Source organism: Scyliorhinus canicula, chromosome 8 (genome assembly GCF_902713615.1).
Source record: "Scyliorhinus canicula chromosome 8, sScyCan1.1, whole genome shotgun sequence".
NCBI lineage: Eukaryota > Metazoa > Chordata > Chondrichthyes > Carcharhiniformes > Scyliorhinidae > Scyliorhinus > Scyliorhinus canicula.
The window spans coordinates 153511521-153534443 of record NC_052153.1 but is presented as its reverse complement, the minus strand read 5'-3'; the positions used below and the strand labels follow the sequence as shown (position 1 = coordinate 153534443).

The window sequence follows — 22923 nt, the reverse complement described above, 5'->3', positions numbered from 1 at the left end:
CAGCAGTGTAAACCACTTTGACTGTGCTGCCCTCAAGTTGTATTGTTGAAATGCCACACAGTTTGGTTCTTGACTGCATCAAGGAAGCTGACATCTCAATTAGCAAGATAATTATTCAACTAAATAGGATAAGGACTCAATAGTTCAAGTGAGGGCAGCACAGTAGTTAGCACAATTGCGTCACAGCTCCAGGGTCCCAGGTTCAATTCCCGGCTTGGGTCACTATCTGTGCGGAGTTTGCACGGGTTTCCTCCGGCTGCCTCCCACAGTCCAAAGATGTGCAGGTTAGGTAGATTGGCCATGATAAATTGCCCTCAAGTGTCCAAAAAGGTGAGGTGGGGGTTACTGGTTATGGGGATAGGGTGCAGGCATGGGCTTAAGTAGGGTGCCCTTTCCAAGAGCCGGTATAGACATGATGGGCCGAATGGTCTCTTCTGCACTGTAAATTCTACAATTCTAAGAATGAATAAAGCAAGGTAGTCAAGTGGGGGCAAAAAAAAAAAGTCAATAATTTACATACCAGCATTCAAAGTTCACTTCATCTCCTCCCAGATGGATATAATTATCTGGAAATACCAAGCTGACCTCTTTAAAGAATTGATTAAAAAAATCATAGGTTGTATTTAAAGAGGGATTTATAGGTCCAAACGTTCCAGTAGTTTTTGCACCACTGTAACATGGAGTAAGAAGGTTTTTTATGCCTAGACAAAAAAATGGAAGGGAAAGTTGATTACTCAAGCAAGGTCAATACGACAGTTTATTTAATTATGCAACTATAATAATTCTACCCACTTAAGGTGGGGTTTATTTTAAAGAATTCTACACACCAAGGTGGGGTTTAAGTGAACACTATTTCTTTAAAATTTTGGATTGATGTGTTCAAAGCCAATGTTGGGCAACAAAATATTTTCCTATCCAGTGTCAAACATTGATTTACTTGGTCATATGGCACTACTCAGACAAAAAGAAAAGATCTCCGCCCTCATGGACTGGCATTCGAATTGGAGCATGATAGTTATAATTGTGATAAGAACTCTGCTCTCATCCAGACCATTAAAGAGGACTGGGCTGGGCAGCATGGTGGCACAGTGGTTAGCACTGCTGCCTCATGGCACCGAGGACCAAGGCTTGATCCCGGCCCCAGGTCACTGTCCTTGTGGAGTTTGCACATTCACTGATGGTCTGTATTGGTGTTACCCCCAACAACCAAAAAATATGTGCAGGGTAGGTGAATTGGCCACACTAAAACGGCCCTTAAGAAAACAAAAAAGGACTGGCCTACATTATTATTCCTGGCTGGAAGGTCTAATCGCTCTTGCATTGAATGATGAACCATGGCCCATGATATTGGTGCTGGTCCTAAACAACCACCTAATTATCCTAATCACATTTTCCAACACTTGGCCCATAGCCTTGTACGCCATGGCATCACAAGTGGACATCTAAATACTTAAATGTTACAGGGTCTCCACCATCCTTTCAGGCAGTCGAGTTTCAGACTCCCACCACCCTCTGGGTGAAAAAGCTTTTTCTCCCCACATTCCCTCCAAACCTCCTACCCCATGGTCATTTGAACCATCAGAAACATTTCTTCCTGTCTACTCTATTTACGCCCATCAATTTTATACATCTCAATTATGTCCCTCATCAGTCTCCTCTGCTCCAAGGAAAACAACCTCAGGTCTATACAATCTCTCTTTATAATTAAAACTTTCCAGTCAGAAAAACACCCTTCAACCATCACCCTCTACGTCCTCCCACTCAGCCAATTCTAGAGCCATTTCCGGATCCAATTTGCCAAATTTCCTTAGATCCCAGGGCTCATCAGTTTCCCAAGCTATCTGTCTCCCACTGAAGTCCAAGTATTGCCCTTATCTGCACACCCCGATTAGCTTCAATCAAGTTGGTCAGAAGTTACTTGCTCTTAACAAACCCATGCTGACTGTTCTCGATTAATCACTGCCTCTCCAAATGCAGATTAATTCTGATACATTGTTTCCAATAGTTGCCCCACCACGGAGGTTAGACTGACTGGCCTGCAGTTTCCTGGTTTATCTCTTCTTTAATAATGGTGCCACTCTGACACTCCATAAAGGAATTGCATCAGTATTTGTTATAAATGGTCATTGAATTTTACATTTGTCCAAAATTTGAGTATTCAGAAATACTCCAATCAATTCCCATTTTAATTTTTAAAAAACTTCCTCTTACCTAATCTGTATTTAAGTTTTTAAGAAATCTAGATTCTGAACTTAATTAGGAACACAAACAGGTTGTGTGATGCCTAAAGTGTCCAAGTCAGGAAGGGCTGCTGCTCACTACTATGCTCATCAGCAATCACAGCTGCATTGCATAAAAGTTCAGAGCTGCTTTGTATGGAGTAGTCATTTAAAACAGGTAAAGCTGTATTCCTTTGCCTCGTTTCTCTGGCCCAAGTGCATCACCTCTCACGGGCAGCACGGTAGCACAAGTGGCTAGCACTGTGGCTTCACAGCGCCAGGGTCCCAGGTTTGATTCCCTGCTGGGTCACTGTCTGTGCAGAGTCTGCAGTTCTCCCCCTGTCTGCATGCTGCATTCCTCTGGGTGCTCCAGTTTCCTCCCACAGTCCAAAGACGTGCAGGTTAGGTGGATTGACCATGCTAAATTGCCCTCAGTGTCCAAAAAGGGTAGGAGGGGTTATTGGGATATAGGGAAAGGTGTGAGGGTTTAAATGGGACGGTGCAGACTCGATGGGCTGAATGGCCTCCTTCTGCACTGTATGTTCTATGAAAGGGTAAAATTGCTTATTTAGGTGCTAATGCACTCACCTTTCCATGACTGCGTGTGCCCTGGAGAGTCAAACTCTGGAACGACCCGAATTCCTCTCTCACGAGCATACTCAATAACCATTTTCACATCTGCCAATGTATAAATGTGCGTAACTGGATGGAATGCACCCTACAAAAAAATAAAGTGACAAAAATTCAGGCCAGCGTTATAAACAGAATCCCAGCAGAACAAGGATGCCAGCTAGAGGTTTGACAAATGGCGCAGATTTTTAAAATTAAATAAAAAGCAATAAACATTTTTTAATTGTGTTCATTTATCAAAGCAACTTAATGTACTACTGAACAATATTTGAAGAAAATATTCCAGGTGCATAGAGTCAGACATGATCCTGGACTACACAAAGGAAAAAATTGTTACAATTTTGATGCTGCTATTCACTGCAAACAGGGTACAGAAGTTTCAACTGAGGCACAGCCATCAAATTGGAGGGTCAAAAACAAGGCCACTTACTCTGGGACGAGGCCAGAGATTTCAATCTGTTATGGGACTACACCAACGTTACAAAGACAGGCAAAGCCATGGAGACTTTAGGAACATTGGGATGAGAATTATATATTCCAGGTAACAGGATATAGTGTAGCTCAATGGCTCTCATCTTCACAAATCCAAAGGAAATACAGCATGGTGACACAGCTTCCTCACAGCACCAGGGTTCAATTTTTACCGCAACGGTCTGTGTGGAGTTTACAAGTTCTCCCAGTATCTGTGTGGGTTTCCTCCAGGTGCTCTGATTTCCTCTCAGACCAAAATATGTGCAAGTTAGCTGGGGTTACAGAGATGGGAGGGGGCTCCTTGCAGAGCAGTTAGGAAGTCAAATGTTACGATTGGCCTTCATTACAAGGGAGTTGGAGTACACATTACAAGAGGATTGGAGTACAGGAGCAAGGATGTCTTACTTCAGCTATGCAAAGCCTTGGTGAAGCTACACCTGGAGCAGTGTGCGCATTTTGGTCTCCTTATCCAAGAAAGACTATACTTGCCAGAGGGAGTGCAGTGAAGGTTCACCAGATGGATTCCTAGGATGGCAGGATTGTTTTACGAGCAGAGATTAGGTCGACTCGGCCTGTATTCACTGGAGTCAAGAATGGGGGGCATCTCAAATGAAACAAAAATTCTAACAGTTGGACAGACTAAATACAGGGAAGATGTCTGAGCAAGGGGTCAGTGTCTCAGATTATGCAGTAGGCCATTTAGGACTAAAAGGAGGAGGCGACACTTCTTCACTCAGAGGCTGGTGAACCTGTGGAATTCTCTACCACAAGGCTGTGGAGTCACTGAACGCATTTAAGAAATAGATTACTCAACACGAGTCATCATGGGCAAGGGGAGAGAGAGGATCACAGCCATGACCACCTTGAATGGGTGAGCAGACTGGATGGGCCAAATGGCCTACTTCCCATTATCACCAAATTGGAGTAGACATGTCAGATACCACCAAAGTTCGGCTCTGCAGGACAATCAGGAGGTGGTGCGCTGTTTTGACAAACTCTTAGCGTCTTTTCTACTGACCATCTGCATAAACCAGTTTTCTATTATAAATGGACGGGAAGTTTCGGAATGAAATCCTGGCTCAAAAGTCCGTAACTTCATCGTGGAGGGAGAGTCACAAGGCCGCTAATTAGTTTTAAGAAAAGGAAACATGAAAAGTTGGATTATACAATTATTACTTTACTTCCCCCACAGCTAATCAATTACACAGATTCGAAGATTAACACGGATTATAGACTACATTTTTAAAAAAAATAATTTTAATTGAAATTTTTTTACAAAATATATAACAAACAGTAACAAGCAACAATAAAACAACATAATAAGCACCCCCAAGACCGTAGCAACGCATATATTGAGCCCCCCCCACCCCCAGTAAACAATAAGAGAACTTGAAAATAAATTTAAATTAATAAACATAGTCATAGTCAACCCCCCCCCCCCCCCCCCCGTTGCTGCTGCTGCTGACCTAGTTCCCTATCGCTGAGCCAGAAAGTAGAGGAAAGGCTGCCACCGCCTAAAGAACCCTTGTACCGATCCACTCAGGGCGAATTTGACCTTCTCCAGCTTAATAAACCGCGCCATGTCATTGATCCAGGTCTCCACGCTTGGGGGTCTCGCATCCTTCCACTGTAGCTAGATCCTCCGCCGGGCTACTAGGGACGCAAAGGCCAAAACACCGGCCTCTCTCGCCTCCTGCACTCCCGGCTCCACCGCAACCCCAAAAATCGTAAGTCCCCAGCCTGGCTTGACCCTGGATCCTACCACCCTCGACACCGTCCTCACCACCCCCTTCCAGAACTCCTCCAGTGCCGGACATGCCCAGAACACATGGGCATGGTTCGCTGGACTCCCCGAACACCTGACACACCTGCCTTCGCCCCCAAAGAACCTACTCATCCTAGTCCCGGACATATGGGCCCGGTGTAGCACCTTGAATTGGAGGAGGCTAAGCCGCGCACATGAGGAGGAAGAGTTAACCCTCTCCAGGGCATCTGCCCATGTCCCACCCTCGATCTGCTCCCCAGCTCCCCCCTCCCACTTAGCCTTTAGCTCCTCTACTGACGCCTCCTCCACCTCCTGCATTACCTTGTAGATATCAGATACCTTCCCATCTCCGACCCAGACCCCCGAGAGCACCCTGTCCCTCACCCCCCTCGCGGGCAGCAAAGGGAATCCCTCCACCTGCCGCCTAGCAAACGCCTTTACCTGCATGCACCTGAACATGTTCCCTGAGGGGAGCTCAAATTTCTCCTCCAACTCTCCCAGACCGCTCGCAAACCTCCCGTCAATGAACAGGTCCCTCAGCTTTCTGATGCCCGTTCTGTGCCAACCCTGAAATCCCCCATCAATGTTCCCCGGGACGAACCGATGGTTCCCCCTTAGCAGGGCCTCCATCGAGCCCCCCACTTCCCCCTTATGTCTCCTCCACTGCCCCCAGATCTTGAGGGTAGCCGCCACCACCGGACTCATGGTATACCTCGTAGGAGGGAGCGGCAACGGCACCGTTACCAGGGCCCCCAGGCTTGTGCCTCCACAGGACGCCATCTCCAACCTTTTCCATGCTGCCCCCTCCATCACCCACTTGCGCACCATCGACACATTGGCCGCCCAATAATACCCCGAGAGATTGGGTAACGCCAGCCCCCCACCATCTCTGCCCCGCTCCAAGAAGACCCTCTTAACCCTCAGGGTCCCATGCGCCCAAACAAAGCTCATGATGCTGCTAGTCACCCTCCTAAAAAAGGCCCCAGGGATAAAGATGGGCAGGCACTGAAAAAGGAACAAGAACCTCGGGAGCACCGTCATTTTGACGGACTGCACTCTACCCGCCAGTGATAGCGGCACCATGTCCCACCTTTTAAATTCCTCCTCTATCTGCTCCACAAGCCTGGTAAAATTAAGCTTAGAACATAGAACATAGAACAGTACAGCACAGAACAGGCCCTTCGGCCCTCAATGTTGTGCCGAGCCATGATCACCCTACTCAAACCCACGTATCCACCCTATACCCGTAACCCAACAACCCCCTCTTAACCTTACTTTAATTAGGACACTACGGGCAATTTAGCATGGCCAATCCACCTAACCCGCACATCTTTGGACTGTGGGAGGAAACCGGAGCACCCGGAGGAAACCCACGCACACAGGGGGAGGACGTGCAGACTCCACACAGACAGTGACCCAGCCGGGAATCAAACCTGGGACCCTGGAGCTGTGAAGCACTTATGCTAACCACCATGCTACCCTGCTGCCCAAAGCTTAGAACATAGAACATAGAACAATACAGCGCAGTACAGGCCCTTCGGCCCTCGATGTTGCACCGACATGGAAAAAAAACTAAAGGCCATCTAACCTACACTATGCCCTTATCACCCATATGCTTATCCAATAAATTTTTTAATGCCCTCAATGTTGGCGAGTTCACTACTGTTGCAGGTAGGGCATTCCACGGCCTCACCACTCTTTGCGTAAAAAACCCACCTCTGACCTCTGTCCTATATCTATTACCCCTCAATTTAAGGCTATGTCCCCTCGTGCTAGCCACCTCCATCCGCGGGAGAAGGCTCTCGCTGTCCACCCTATCTAACCCTCTGATCATTTTGTATGCCTCTATTAAGTCACCTCTTAACCTTCTTCTCTCTAATGAAAACAACCTCAAGTCCATCAGCCTTTCCTCATAAGATTTTCCCTCCATACCAGGCAACATCCTGGTAAATCTCCTCTGCACCCGTTCCAAAGCTTCCACGTCCTTCCTATAATGAGGTGACCAGAACTGTACGCAATACTCCAAATGCGGCCGTACTAGAGTTTTGTACAACTGCAACATGACCTCATGGCTCCGGAACTCAATCCCTCTACCAATAAAGGCCAACACACCATAGGCCTTCTTCACAACCCTATCAACCTGGGTGGCAACTTTCAGGGATCTATGTACATGGACGCCGAGATCCCTCTGCTCATCCACACTACCAAGAATTTTACCATTAGCCCAATATTCCACATTCCTGTTATTCTTTCCAAAGTGAATCACCTCACACTTCTCCACATTAAACTCCATTTGCCACCTCTCAGCCCAGCTCTGCAGCTTATCTATGTCCCTCTGTAACCTGCAACATCCTTCCGCACTGTCTACAACTCCACCGACTTTAGTGTCGTCTGCAAATTTACTCACCCATCCTTCTGCGCCCTCCTCTAGGTCATTTATAAAAATGACAAACAGCAACGGGCCCAGAACAGATCCTTGTGGTACGCCACTCGTAACTGAACTCCATTCTGAACATTTCCCATCAACTACCACTCTCTGTCTTCTTTCAACTAGCCAATTTCTGATCCACATCTCTAAATCACCCTCAATCCCCAGCCTCCGTATTTTCTGCAATAGCCGAACGTGGGGAACCTTATCAAACGCTTTACTGAAATCCATATACACCACATCAACTGCTCTACCCTCGTCTACCTGTTCAGTCACCTTCTCAAAGAACTCGATAAGGTTTGTGAGGCATGACCTACCCTTCACAAAACCATGCTGACTATCCCTAATCATATTATTCCTATCTAGATGATTATAAATCGTATCTTTTATAATCCTCTCCAAGACCTTACCCACCACAGACGTTAGGCTCACCGGCCTATAGTTACCGGGGTTATCTCTACTCCCCTTCTTGAACAAAGGGACCACATTTGCTATCCTCCAGTCCTCTGGCACTATTCCTGTAGCCAATGATGACCTAAAAATCAAAGCCAAAGGCTCAGCAATCTCTTCCCTGGCTTCCCAGAGAATCCTAGGATAAATCCCATCAGGCCCCGGGGACTTATCTATTTTCACCTTGTCCAGAATTGCCAACACTTCTTCCCTACGCACCTCAATGCCATCTATTCTAATAGCCTGGGTCTCAGCATTCTCCTCCACAATATTATCTTTTTCTTGAGTGAATACTGACGAAAAGTATTCATTTAGTATCTCGCTTATCTCCTCAGCCTCCACACACAACTTCCCACCACTGTCCTTGACTGGCCCTACTCTTACCCTAGTCATTCTTTTATTCCTGACATACCTATAGAAAGCTTTTGGGTTTTCCTTGATCCTACCTGCCAAAGACTTCTCATGTCCCCTCCTTGCTCGTCTCAGCTCTCTCTTTAGATCATTCCTTGTAACTATCAAGCGCCCCAACTGAAACTTCATGCCTCATCTTCACATAGGCCTCCTTCTTCCTCTTAACAAGAGATTCCACTTCTTTGGTAAACCACGGTTCCCTCGCTCGACCCCTTCCTCCCTGCCTGACTGGTACGTACTTATCAAGAACATGCAATAGCTGTTCCTTGAACAAGCTCCACATATCCAGTGTGCCCAACCCTTGCAGCCTACTTCTCCACCCAACACATCCTAAGTCATGTCTAATGGCATCATAATTGCCCTTCCCCCAGCTATAACTCTTGCCCTGCGGGGTATACTTATCCCTTTCCATCACTAACGTAAAGGTCACCGAATTGTGGTCACTGTTTCCAAAGTGCTCACCTACCTCCAGATCTAACACCTGGCCTGGTTCATTACCCAAAACCAAATCCAATGTGGCCTCGCCTCTTGTTGGCCTGTCAACATATTGTGTCAGGAAACCCTCCTGCACACATTGTACAAAGAACGACCCATCTAATGTACTCGAACTATATCTTTTCCAGTCAATATTTGGAAAGTTAAAGTCTCCCATAACAACTACCCTGTTACTTTCGCTCTTTTCCAGAATCATCTTCGCCATCCTTTCCTCTACATCCCTAGAACTATTAGGTGGCCTATAGAAAACTCCCAACAGGGTGACCTCTCCTTTCCTGTTTCTAACCTCAGCCCATACTACCTCAGAAGAAGAGTCCCCATCTAGCATCCTTTCCGCCACCGTAATACTGTCCTTGACTAGCAGCGCCACACCTCCCCCTCTTTTGCCCCCTTCTCTGAGCTTACTAAAACACCTAAACCCCGGAACCTGCAACAACCATTCCTGTCCCTGCTCTATCCATGTCTCTGAAATGGCCACAACGTCGAAGTCCCAGGTACCAACCCATGCTGCCAGTTCCCCAACCTTATTTCGTATACTCCTGGCATTGAAGTAGACACACTTCAAACCACCTACCTGAACACTGGCACCCTCCTGCGAAGTCAAATCTGTGCTCCTGACCTCTATACTCTCAATCTCCCGTACCCCAAAACTACAATCCAGGTTCCCATGCCCCTGCTGAATTAGTTTAAACCCCCCCAAAGAGCACTAACAAATCTCCCCCCCAGGATATTGGTGCCCCTCAGGTTCAGATGTAGACCATCCTGTCTATAGAGGTCGCACCTTCCCCAGAAAGAGCCCCAGTTATCCAGAAATCTGAATCCCTCCCGTCTGCACCATCCCTGTAGCCACGTGTTTAATTGCTCTCTCTCCCTATTCCTCATATCACTATCACGTGGCACGGGCAACAACCCAGAGATAACAACTCTGTTTGTTCTCGCTCTGAGCTTCCATCCTAGCTCCCTAAAGGCCTGCCTGACATCCTTGTCCCCTTTCCTACCTATGTCGTTAGTGCCAATGTGGACTACGACTTGGGGCTGCTCCCCCTCCCCCTTAAGGACCCGGAAAACACGATCCGAGACATCACTTACCCTTGCACCTGGGAGGCAACATACCAAACGCGAGTCTCTCTCGCTCCCACAAAATCTCCTATCTGTGCCCCTGACTATTGAGTCCCCAATTACTAATGTTCTACTCCTTTCCCCCCTTCCCTTCTGAGCAACAGGGACAGACTCCGTGCCAGAGGCCCGTACCCCATGGCTTACCCCTGGTAAGTCGTCCCCCCCACAAGTATCCAAAACGGTATACTTGTTACTCAGGGGAACGACCGCAGGGGGTCCCTGCACTGACTGCTTCTTCCCAGTCCCTCTTACAGTTACCCATCTATCTCCAGTCTTTGGTGTAACTACTTCCCTGAAGCTCCTATCTATGACCCCCTCTGCCTCCCGAATGATCCGAAGTTCATCCAGCTCAAGCTCCAGGTCCCTAACACGGTTTTTGAGGAGCTGGAGTTGGGTGCACTTCCCACAGATGAAATCAGCAGGGACACTGACTGCGTCCCTCACCTCAAACATTCTGCAGGAGGAGCATTGTACTGCCTTCCCTGACATCACCTCTAGATTAAAAATTGAGTCCCCCAACTCCTGGCCACCTGCACCCCCAGGTACCCAAAACTCTTCACTGCCCTCTTAAACGGGAGCCTACCAATTCCCTCCTCCTGATCACCCGGGTGCACTACAAACACCTCGCTCTTACCTAGATTCAGCTTATAGCCCGAGAAGCCCCCAAACTCAGCCAACAGCTCCATCACCCCCGGCATCCCCCCCACTGGGTCCGCCACATACAGCAGCAGGTCGTCCACATACAGCGATACCCGATGTTCCTCCCCACCCCACACCAGACCTCTCCACCTCCCCCAACGCCATAGCCAGAGGTTCAATTGCCAGTGCAAAATGCAAGGGGGACAGGGGGCACCCCTGCCTGGTCCCACAGTAGAGCCTGAAGTACTCTGACCTCCTTCCATTAGTAGCTACACTCGCCATCGGGGCCTCATAAAGCAACCTCACCCATTTGATGAACCCCTCCCCAAATCCAAACCTCTCCAGCACCTCCCACAGGTACCCCCACTCAACTCTACCAACGGCCTTCTCTGCATCTAGCGCCACCACTATCTCCGCCTCCCCCTCAACCGCCAGCATCATAATAACATTTAACAACCTCCGCACATTCGTGTTAAGCTGTCTTCCCTTGACAAATCCCGTCTGATCCTCGTGTATCCCCCCTGGCACACAGTCCTCTATCCTGGTGGCCAGGATCTTCGCCAGCAACTTTAGCATCCACATTGAGGAGCGAGATTGGCCTGTATGATCCACACTGTAGGGGGTCCTTATCCCGCTTCAGGATCAAAGAAATCAGCGCCCGTGACATCGTCGGGGGCAAAGCCCCCCCTCCCATGCCCCATTGAAGGCCCGCACCAACAGGGGGCCCACCAGGTCCACAAAATTCCACCAGGAACCCATCTGGCCCCGGCGCCTTCCCTGACTGCATTTGACCAATCCCCCGACTAGCTCCTCCAACTCAAATCGGCGCCCCCAGCCCCTCCAGCACCTTTGCGAAACGTAGCCTGTTCATAAAGCTCTCCATCCCTCTCCTCCTCCCCCCCCCGCCGCACCGGTGGCTCCAACCGGTACAGTTCCTCGTAAAAGTCCTGAAAGACCCCGTTCACCTCTGCCCACTTCCGCACCACATTCCCACCCTTATCCACCACATTCCCACCCTTATCCATCACTCCACCAATTTCCCTAGCCGCATCCCGCCTGCGGAGCTGATGCGCCAGCATCCTGCTTGCCTTCTCCCCATACTCATAAACCACACCTTGCGCCTTCCTCCACTGTGTCTCCGCCTTTCTGGTGGTCAGCAAGTCGAACTTGGCCTGCAAGCTATGCCGTTCCCCCAACAATCCCTCCTCCGGGGCCTCCGCATACCTCCTATCCACATCTAGGAGCTCCCCCACCAGTCTCTCCCTCTCCCTCTCCCTCTCCCTCCTTTCCCTATGGGCCCGGATGGAAATCAGCTCCCCCCGGATCACTACCTTCAGAGCCTCCCAAACCATCCCCACCCGGACCTCCCCCGTATCGTTGGCCTCAAGGTACCCCTCAATACTTCCCCGGACCCTCCTACACACCTCCTCATCAGCCAGCAACCCCACGTCCAGATGCCACAGCGGGCGCTGGTCCCGCACCTCCCCCATCTCCAGATCGACCCAGTGCGGAACATGGTCTGAAATTGCCATGGCCGAATACTCGGCATCCTCCACCCTCGGGATCAATCCCCTGCTCAGAAAAAAAAAAAAATCTATTCGGGAGTAAACCCTATGCACATGGGAGAAAAAGGAATACTCCCGCGCCTTCGGCCTCCCAAACCTCCAGGGATCCACCCCTCCCATCTGATCCATAAACCCCTTCAGCACCTTGGCCGCCGCCGGCCTCCTACCCGTCCTTGAACTGGACCGGTCTAGTGGGGGATCCAGCACCATGTTAAAGTCTCCCCCCCATGATCAGGCCCCCCGCCTCCAGGTCCGGAATGCAGCCCAACATACGCCTCAAAGCCAGCGTCATCCCAATTCAGGGCATACACGCTTACCAGCACCACCTTCTCTCCCTGCAGCCTACCCTTCACCATAACAAACCTGCTCTCCTTGTCCGCCACCACCTCAGACGCCTCGAACGCCACCTTCTTCCCCACCAGAATCGCCATTCCCCGGTTCTTTGCATCTAATCCTGAGTGGAAAACCTGCCCCCCCCCCCCCCCCCCAGACGAACTTGGTCCGCCACCTTCAAGTGGGTCTCCTGGAGCATAGCCACGTCCGCCTTCAGCCCCTTCAAATGAGAAAATACCCTAGCCCGCTTAACCGGCCCATTCAGCGCCCTCACGTTCCTGGTGATCAGCCAGATCAGAGGGCACCCCACCCCCCTCCGACTAGCCATAGCTCATCGACTGCTCGCCCCAGGCCAGCACACCCCACCCAACCCATTCCCCATGACGATAGCACCTCTTCTCCACCCCCCCCCGGCCCACACCAGCTCCTTCCTGGCCATTCGTGGGCCGAAGGGCCTGTTCCGTGCTGTATTTCTCTATATCTATTCCAGCAGCAACCTGGTATCGCCCCCCCCCCCCCCCCCCCCCCCCCTCAGGCTAGGACCCCTCCTAGCTACGACGCACCCTCCATGGTACTTCCGTGAGTCAGCTGACTTCTGCTGACTCTGGCAACTCCTGCCAAAACCCGACCCCTCCCGACATGGGGTCATCCCTCCTCCTGCCACTCCTCCCTGGCACCGCTCCAGCGCGGGGAAAAAAAACAGTAGAGGCCACACCCCCACCGCCAGCTACACCCCTCCTGCCCCGCAGCGCAGGAAACTAGAGGAGGGCCCGCGCTGTCACACTGCCCCACCCTTCGGACACAGCTCCCAAATTCCAGCTCCACCCCATCCCCGTACAGAAAAAAAACAAACCCCCAACATTCCCCACAACACAAAACCATACCCAACAGAACCACCCGGAAACAGAGCAAGAACCAGCTTTAAAAAAAATATCAAAATTACAAAAACAGCAACAGCAAAAACCGTAATACACAAGACCCCACAGCCCCCAAACCCTAGTTCGAGTCCAGCTTCTCCGCCTGCACAAAGGCCCACACCTCCTCCGGGGACTCGAAGTAGTAATGCCGGCCCTTATATGTCACCCACAGACGCACAGGCTGCAGCATTCCAAATTTAACCTGCTTGTTATGCAGCACCGCCTTCGTCCGGTTAAACCCGGTCTGCCGCTTAGCCACCTCCGCACTCCAGTCCTGGTAGATTCGCACTACTGAGTTCTCTCACTTGCTGCTCCTCTCCTTCTTGGCCCAGCGAAGCACACTCTCCCGGTCACTGAACCGATGGAACCGCACCAGCACCGCCCGCGGGGGTTCATTTGCCTTGGGCCTCCTGGCCAGCACTCTGTGGGCTCCCTCAAGCTCCAGGGGCAGATGGAAGGACCCCGCCCCCACCAACGAATTCAGCATCGTGGCCATATAGGACGGTAGATCCGACCCCTCCAGCCCCTCCGCAAGGCCCAGGATCCTCAAATTCTTCCGCCTCGTGCGAAAGTCCAGCTCCTCCAAGTGGTCTTGCCACTTTTTGTGAAGTGCCTCGTGCATCTCCACCTTCCCCACGAGGACCATGGCCTCCTCCTCCCGATCAGCGGCCTGCTGCTACAACTCCTGAATGGCTGCCCCCTGGGCTGTCTGGGTCTCAAGCAGCTTGCTGGTAGTCGCCTTCAGGGAGCCCAGCAACTCCGCCTTCAGCTCCACAAAACAGCGCAGAAGAGCAGCTTGCTGCTCCTGCGCCCACTGCCACCAATTCTCGGGTGCTCCGCCGGCCATTTTGTCCTCCCCCGCTTTTTCTGGGGAGCTGCTGCAGCCTTTTTCTTTGCCCCACTCCGGGTGCGCACCATAAATTCTGGGGAATGTTCCTCCAAGCACCTTCCCCCACCAGGAATCGTCAAAACAGCACCGTTTGGGGCCCAAAAACAGGCCTGAAAGTCCTTAGATAGCAGGAGCTGCCGACGTGCAGCTTAGCTCCGCTTCACCGCAACCGGAAGCGGATTATAGACTACATTTTAAGATGCAATGGACTCATGACACAAGCTTCCTTTAAGTACACAAGATATCAGTGGTCAAATACATGCACTTTGCTCTGAACCAAGTTAGTGTCTGTTAATTTCTCCTCTCCTCAGAATTCCCCCCAGGTGGTCATGCAAGTTTCCAAACTCCTCTCTCAAAAACTCACTTTAAAAATCTTCTCAATTTCCCTTAGCAGTTTGCATTCCGAGATAGAGACTAGGTTTTCCCAAATGACAGTGAATCCAGGCAAGGATTTTACACCAACCCCTTGAGAATTTTTGCTTTGACTGTTATGCAAATTCTTGATTCCCAACTGTAAAAATGGCATCAAACATTTGATTCATCTCTGAAAGCTGTTGCCCCACTTAAAAATTGACTTTCACAGACTCATTGTTTACTCTTCCTCGAATTCTTCTGACTTAATACCTTGTTCTCTGTTCACTTAACTGGAGTCTTAAAAGTGTTCTTTCTGTCCCAATTCCTTGGTAATTTGGATTGTATCTTGTTCTGGAGGAAGCTTGTATCTTTGCAGCTCCCTGGTCCTGTCCTGCCAGAGTTGAAAGGTTCACTCCCCAGTGTCCGATGTTACAGACACCTAGTCAGCTCTTAACCATGGCTAAGAGACTGAACCAGCCAGCTTTAAGACAGTGCGGAGATCAATTTGTTCCAGGAGTGATGATATAAGAAACAGAGCAGCCCGTGGCTATTTTAAAATACAAAATAAGAGAAAACAAATATTTGAACTTACTCTTCAACATCAACGGATTAGATGTAGTTTCTTAACCTTAACACGCTAACCTTAACCCAACAAGCAACGACAATACTTGCATTTAAGAAACAGCTTTTATTCTGTTAGGGACATTTATTCAAAGGCATTTTCCGAAGCCTGTGTCAGTGGCAAGCTTCATGACATCTCTCAGTCAATTTCCAAAGCCTTCTCCTCCAACTGTTCAGAGCAGCAAGTTCTCTCGCTAAGCTCTGCCCAGCTTCTCAAAAAGTATCCTGCTGGGGTTTCCAGGCTTGAATTCAGTTATCTTGGCGGTTTGATTGCCCACTCATTTACACAAAAGAACTGAGCCTTTCTATTGATATGCAACTAACCTCCCATTGACAGTCAGAGGCAATCAGACTCTAATGGGCTAATAGCTGGTCAGACAGCAGAGTTCCACAGAACATAGAATTGACAGTGCAGAGGACGCCATTCAGCCCATCGAGTCTGCACCAGCTCTTGGAAAGAGCAACCAACTTAAGCCCACACCTCCACCCTATCCCCGTAACCCCACCTAACCTTTTGGACACCAAGGAGCAATTTAGCATAACCAATCCACCTAACCTGCACATCTTTGGACTGTAGGAGGGAAGCAGAGCACCTGGAGGAAACCCATGCAAAAACGGGGATAACGTGCAGACTCTGCACAGCCAGTGACCCAAGCCAGGAATTGAACCTGGGACCCTGGAGCTGTGAAGCCATTATGCTAACCACTATGCTACCCTGTTCCAAAGAACAATGGATCCGAGGCATCTGTATATTCATTAATGAGTTTGTGTCTGTCTGGGACAACGTAACTCAGCCAAGTGTGGGCATATCCCTCTAGACTGGTGCTAGCAACACCCCCTCCCCTCCTCAGTCTATCTAATCGCTAATTTGCCTGCTACATTGAGATCTCATTTCTGGACTTCTCAGCTTTTATTTATTTTTATGCTTAACCCTCTCCAAGCGCAATAGAATCACAGCTGGAATTGAAACCAACCCCCACACATGCAGCACCTTTTTATGCAGCATGAAGCTAATGTATTTTCCTTCCAGGCATAGAAACATTAAATTAAACCCACTCTACCGTATTTCTATTTTCCCCAATTACAAATATAAATCCCTTAAAACTACCTTTATTTTCCTAACACACCTCAAGTCCAAGGAGCTCTTGGATTTTGACACCAAGATGGAGGCAACTGGCTCAGTTGTTTGTTCCAACCATGGTTACCTACCAAACCAAGCAGTCATCCCTCACCTTGCCCCAATCCTGAACATGTATCTTTCTCCATTTTCATACATCACCCCACATACCCTGAACCAACGTTGCCAACAGGGTTAGGTTCCTACTAACCAAACAAAGAAACTATTCCACTCCTCCATCATCTTTCCCTTGTAATCACAGAAGGTGCAACACCTGTCCTTACCTTCTCACCACTGATTACACTCTTTTCAGGTGAGGCAGCATTTCACTTGCACTGTATTGTTAGTCTATTGTATTCACTGCTCCCAATACAATTTCCTCTACACTGGGGATAAACTTCCCTGTCACTTGCCATTTAAAGTCAAGTCATCTTGCTCTCATGCCCATATATCTGTTGCAATGTTCCAGAGAAGCCCAATGCAAACTGCAGGAACAGCACCTCATTTTCCAACTAGACACTCAAGACCATGAACTCTCTCCTCTATCTTGACCCCTTTTTAATCCAATATTGTGTCCCACCCACCCCCACAGGGCCGAAGGTCACTGGTTCTTTAAGTTTTGCTTTGAAAGAGCGCAGACCTTTGTTCTGCTTTCTTACCTTCATGCCACTATCAGCACCTTCTTAGTCTTGAACACTAACATTCCATTAACACATCCTTGGTCTTGTGGCCATGACATCTTTATCAATCTCTCCTGGGCTCCTGCCTATCCCTGGCCTTTTTGCTTCATCCCCAACAGTATAAAATCCAGCATGTTTTGCCCTCTTTAGCTCTGAAGACATTTGAACTCAAAAAGCTAATGTTTCTTTCTGCACAGATGCTGCTGGACCCGCTGAATCTATCCAGCATTTTCTGCTTTAAGTGACAACTATTCTGTTTGCCCAATCATGGTTATAATTGAAGTACAGTTGCCTTGCAATGGAAGATAAACATGCAAATTGTCCAGTGAAAGTAAAGTGCACAGTGCCACTAACTGTCACACACGAGGGCTGGGACCAGCACTGAACACAAAAATCATGTGCGCACGAAGGGAGTCAATGTTGTGACCTTTGCCTTTGATTGCCCGGCGATAGATATTATTGAACTAGAGGTCAGCAGCATCACCAGGGGTCATGGCTTGGCTGGGGAAATTGAATGAATTTCTCAGGCTGGAGAAGATAAAGTTCACCTTTAGGGTTTTTTTTGTGTGGTGGAGGCATTTCTGTCCATGCTGGAGGAATTGTTTGTCTGGGGTGGAAAAATTGAACAAACTGTATGTACTATGTTCATGTCTCGTGTGTTTGGAATAAAATATATATTTTTTTTAATCCCATGAGCACAGTTTTACTCGCCAGAAGTCATAATGGTGGCCTTAAAAGTGAACCAGTACTGTATTCAACAGAACCATTATTTGACACTTCAACATCTCCAGGATTTAATGCTAACTAACCAGTGTTTAGTATCTATACAGATTATGTACACACCAAATCAGGTATGGGGAGATGGATTTGAATACTTCTACAGCAGAGGCTTTCCAGACATAATTTACTAGTATCGACTTGGATAAATTACAAACCAAACAAACCAAAAAAATTTTTAATGCAAATTTAAATTTGAAAATTGATCACAAAATTTGCCATGGCAAACCACTGTCTAATACGACAATTTCTATCCCCAATAGGAATTACCATGTTCACATTATCGGCTCAGATACTAATAACTTGGTTAAGTAAAGTAACAAGTTTAATTAGTAAAGTAATAACAAAATCATGTCTACAAGAGCAGACGTTTTATACCATCATGCTGAATTGGCAATCAGTAGCTAGTGGTGTCCCTCAGGGATCCGTGTTGGGCCCACAATTGTTCACAATTTACATTGATGATTTGGAGTTGGGGACCAAGGGCAATGTGTCCAAGTTTGCTGATGACACTAAGATGAGTGGTAAAGCGAAAAGTGCAGAGGATACTGGAAGTCTGCAGAGGGATTTGGATAGGTTAAGTGAATGGGTTCGGGTCTGGCAGATGGAATACAATGTTGACAAATGTGAGGTTATCCATTTTGGTAGGAATAACAGCAAACGGGATTATTATTTAAACGATAAAATATTAAAGCATGCCGCTGTTCAGAGAGACTTGGGTGTGCTAGTGCATGAGTCACAGAAGGTTGGTTTACAAGTGCAACAGGTGATTAAGAAGGCAAATGGAATTTTGTCCTTCATTGCTAGAGGGATGGAGTTTAAGACTAGGGAGGTTATGTTGCAATTGTATAAGGTGTTAGTGCGGCCACACCTGGAGTATTGTGTTCAGTTTTGGTCTCCTTACTTGAGAAAGGACGTACTGGCGCTGGAGGGTGTGCAGAGGAGATTCACTAGGTTAATCCCAGAGCTGAAGGGGTTGGATTATGAGGAGAGGTTGAGTAGACTGGGACTGTACTCGTTGGAATTTAGAAGGATGAGGGGGGGGGGGATCTTATAGAAACATTTAAAATTATGAAGGGAATAGATAGGATAGATGCGGGCAGGTTGTTTCCACTGGCGGGTGACAGCAGAACTAGGGGGCATAGCCTCAAAATAAGGGGAAGTAGATGTAGGACTGAGTTTAGGAGGAACTTCTTCACCCAAAGGGTTGTGAATCTATGGAATTCCTTGCCCAGTGAAGCAGTTGAGGCTCCTTCATTACATGTTTTTAAGGTAAAGATAGATAGTTTTTTGATGAATAAAGGGATTAAGGGTTATGGTGTTCGGGCCGGAAAGTGGAGCTGAGTCCACAAAAGATCAGCCATGATCTAATTGAATGGCGGAGCAGGCTCGAGGGGCCAGATGGCCTACTCCTGCTCCTAGTTCTTATGTTCTTATGTTCTTATAAGCACACACAACTCTTAGAATCCAAAGTCTAGGTTAGATAGATGCTGGTCTGGTCTGGAGAACCAAGCTGGTCAGAACAGAATCAGTTTCCTCCAATGTCTTTGTAATCTATGCAGAGTTCCATAAGCTTTGTGGCACAAATGTTTTTGTATGTTATTTACATTACTAAATTGGGTGTTCAAATCACTGAATCCAGAAGCTGCATTCACATGGTTACAATATAGGTAAAATATCTTTACTAACCTGTGCGCTAAGCTCAGGAAAGGTGATACTTTGATAAGGGAATGATGGGTCATCCACAATATGCCAATGGAAAACATTAAACTTATTGAATGACATAGCATCCTGAAGAAAAATAATAAAAAAGTAGCTTATAGTCAACTACTGTTTATTATAATTTTAAAAGTACAAGACATTAGCACAGAAGACTATTGAATTTTTAAAAGGCTAGAACTAATAAAGACAAGATGACATAACTGGCTAGTATCACAGCTTTGAGAAAGTTATTTAGGTTCAAAATGTTAAGTTCCTTTTCTCTCCACAGATGCCGTTAAACCTGCTGAGATTGTCCAGTATTTTCGTTTTTTGTTTCAGATTCCAGCATCCGCAGTAATTTGCTTGTATCACAATGGTCTTGGAATCACTCGAGTTAGTCATTAATTGCCATTTTCTTTGTAATCTTTCGTCACTTTTGAGCACAGCAAGTACACAAATTATTGATTCAACAGCGGTCTAGTTTAAAAAAAAAAAAATTCTAAAGTATAGCATGGGCACTAATTACCTGGCTCAGAAAACGGTTTAGTACAAATACGAAATGCATATTCTATGATTTTGAAATTATATATTTAGACACTTCAGATAACTAAAAAGGGACAAGTATTCCTGTGGGCTTAATATTTATGGAGGTTATGCTAAATCCACATAAAACACAGCAAATTATTATGCTCAATTTAGGTAGGATACAAATTGCTGTTAAATGAATAGACTAGAGAAGCTGGGGTTGTTCTAGTCTCTGCTCTTATGGATTTTTTTTTTTTTTTAATTTAGAGTTCCCAATTCATTTTTTTCCAATCCACCTATCCTGCACATCTTTTGGGTGGTGGGGGGCGAAACCCACGCAAACACAGGAAGAATGTGCAAACTCCACACAAACAGTGATCGAACCTGGGACCTCAGCGATGTGAGGCAGCAGCACTAACCACTGCGCCACCGTGCTGTCAACTCTTATGGAGATTTTATAGAGATGATGATTAAAATCATGAAGGGGTCACAAAGCACAAATAAAGGACTATTTCCATTAGCTGAATGAGGGAATGAGCCAAATGTCTATGCTATTCCATGCTTCTATTAACAACCATAGGGGAACAAAAAAAAAAACCTTAATATTGCAGGTTCAAGATTTTCAACAGATCAGAAATGGACCAGTGAACTACTTCAGTTAACCCACCTTCAAGAAATAGGCAGATATGCTGTACATTTCCAGCATTTTTGATTTCAATTTCGGTGCTATTTGCTTTAGCTTCAAATCAAGTTTCAGGATGGAGAATTATAAACAATTACTCTTTAGAGACACAGGGACAGCATGGTAGCACAGTGGTTAGCACTGTTGCTTCACATTGCCCAGGTTCGACTCTCACTTGGACCACTGTCTGTGCAGAGTCTGCACGTTCTCCCCATGTCTGTGCGAGTTTCATCCAGGTGCTCCGGTTTCCTCCCCACAAGTCCCGAAAGACATGCTATTAGGTGAATTGGACATTCGGAATTCTCCGAGTACCCGAACAGGCACCGGAGTACGGCGGCGAGGGGATTTTCACAGTAACTTCATTGCAGTGTTAGTGACTAATAGTACTCACTCACTAGGGTTTCTTACCAAGGTTTCAAGGATTACTTTAAGAGGTAAATAGTGCCGAGACGTATCAAGTAAAATTCCTCTGTGAGCAAATCTTGGAGCATCCACAATCTCAGTTTTATTAATGAGTATCTGAAAGAGGAGAATGCATTTTGAATGGCAGATCAATTTTTCCACCCGTGAAGAAGCTTGAAACTTCCTGCCATTTATAATCCTCAGAATATTAATAGTTACTGAATATACACTCTTCACACAGAACATGTAGTTTCATTCAAGGTTGGGAGTGAAAGAGAAAAGATACACATACTTAGACTAGTACATATACAAAAATTGCAAATTGTGCAATGTTCCCAAAGTGAGGCAAATCCAGCCACATTATACTCATTGCAAGCAATTATTCATAATACATTTTATACATCACCCCACCTAGTATTATTTTAAGTTGTATGATTCATCACCCCACCCACTATTATTTTAAAATTGTATGGGTGTGCTTATTTGATGTAATTCATTGTCCAGGTTTTGTACAGTCTTAGGCCTGAAAAAAGTGGCAATGCTGGGAGTAGCTTCACCACACCAGAGTCCAGCAAATTTGAAAGGAAATAGCAGGCCTCCACCCTGGACTGATGGGACATCAAAATTCTTGCATTGTCCCTGGAGTAATTGCTCAAACCACCAACACAACTTTAAGGCAAGGCAGTTAGTTCGAGGTTTTTTTTAAAAAAATTTGTTCATGAGACATGGGTGTCACAGGCTGTGCCAGCATTTATTGCCCATCCCCAATTGCCCTTGAGGGGCAGTTAAGAATCAACCACATTGCTGTGGGTCTGGAGTCACATATAGACCAGACAAGGATGGCAGATTTCATGCCCTTAAAAAAAAAAGGACATTAGTGAACTAGATAGATTTTTAGGACAATTGACAATGGTTTCATAGTCATTAGACTTTCAATTCCACCATCTAGTGACGGGATTGGAACCTGGGACACCAGAGTACTCTGGGTCTCAATAGTCCAGTGACAATACCATTACACCACTGCCTCCTCTAGATGTGTATCAGTCAACAAACGGCAATGAACAGCAAGATATCTTCTTTCTGGTGCAACATGAGCCAATGATATAGCAGGAATCATATGGCTCAGAAGAACAAATTAAAGTCTAAGGGAAAGGAACAAGAAGGAACGAAAATTCAGGTCCATGGCTATTCACCAATATGCTTCTTTTTTTTTTTTTTGCAGCCCTTAAACCTTTTATGCACAGTCAAAAATGCACAACAGCTTAAAAGGGTCAACTTGTCCATGGCCTGCACGGGAACCTTTGGTTGTTGCAGCTTACAGGGAACAATATTATTTATCCTCATATTTCCCCAACGGTAAGAGCAGAAATTGCTCTTTTTCTACCATTTGGTAAATCCATGCAGAACATTTTAAACTGGTTATTTTTCCATTTACTGTGGTGATCTCTAGAGCCAGATTCCAAATCAACATGTAAAAAGACAAACATGGATAAGAGACCCCACATAATGATAAGCCACACATCAGCAAGTTCTTTAGAAAAAAGTGGAGAATTACAATTTGGGTTAAACATGTCACCTTTTGTCCAAGAAACAAAGGCAACGTATCAATTCTGTAGTTGGTATTCAAATGAATCATGCTCAGCAGAGTTTGTAGCACAACAGATGCTTGTTAATTTGTCTAAGTTTCTGTTGCTTAGTTAAATAAACCTTTCCAATAAAGGTCTATACTTGAA

At 46.9% G+C, this 22923-nt stretch overlaps 1 protein-coding gene across 3 annotated transcripts in view; it reads right to left on the bottom strand.

The window, feature by feature from the left end:
- Nucleotides 1-22923, bottom strand: part of hexb (hexosaminidase B (beta polypeptide)) — a 74436-nt gene that overhangs the window by 27583 nt on the left and 23930 nt on the right. For all 3 annotated transcript variants that reach the window (XR_005461648.1, XM_038805476.1, XM_038805477.1), the window contains exons 4-7: nt 21197-21307; nt 19570-19671; nt 2808-2937; nt 521-701 (exon numbers count right to left, since the gene is read on the bottom strand). Coding sequence is in view for 2 of the 3 variants with exons in the window: in XM_038805476.1 (XP_038661404.1) it covers nt 521-701; nt 2808-2937; nt 19570-19671; nt 21197-21307 (524 nt within the window). In the remaining variant the exon portion in view is untranslated. The remainder of the gene's footprint in view (nt 1-520; nt 702-2807; nt 2938-19569; nt 19672-21196; nt 21308-22923) is intronic.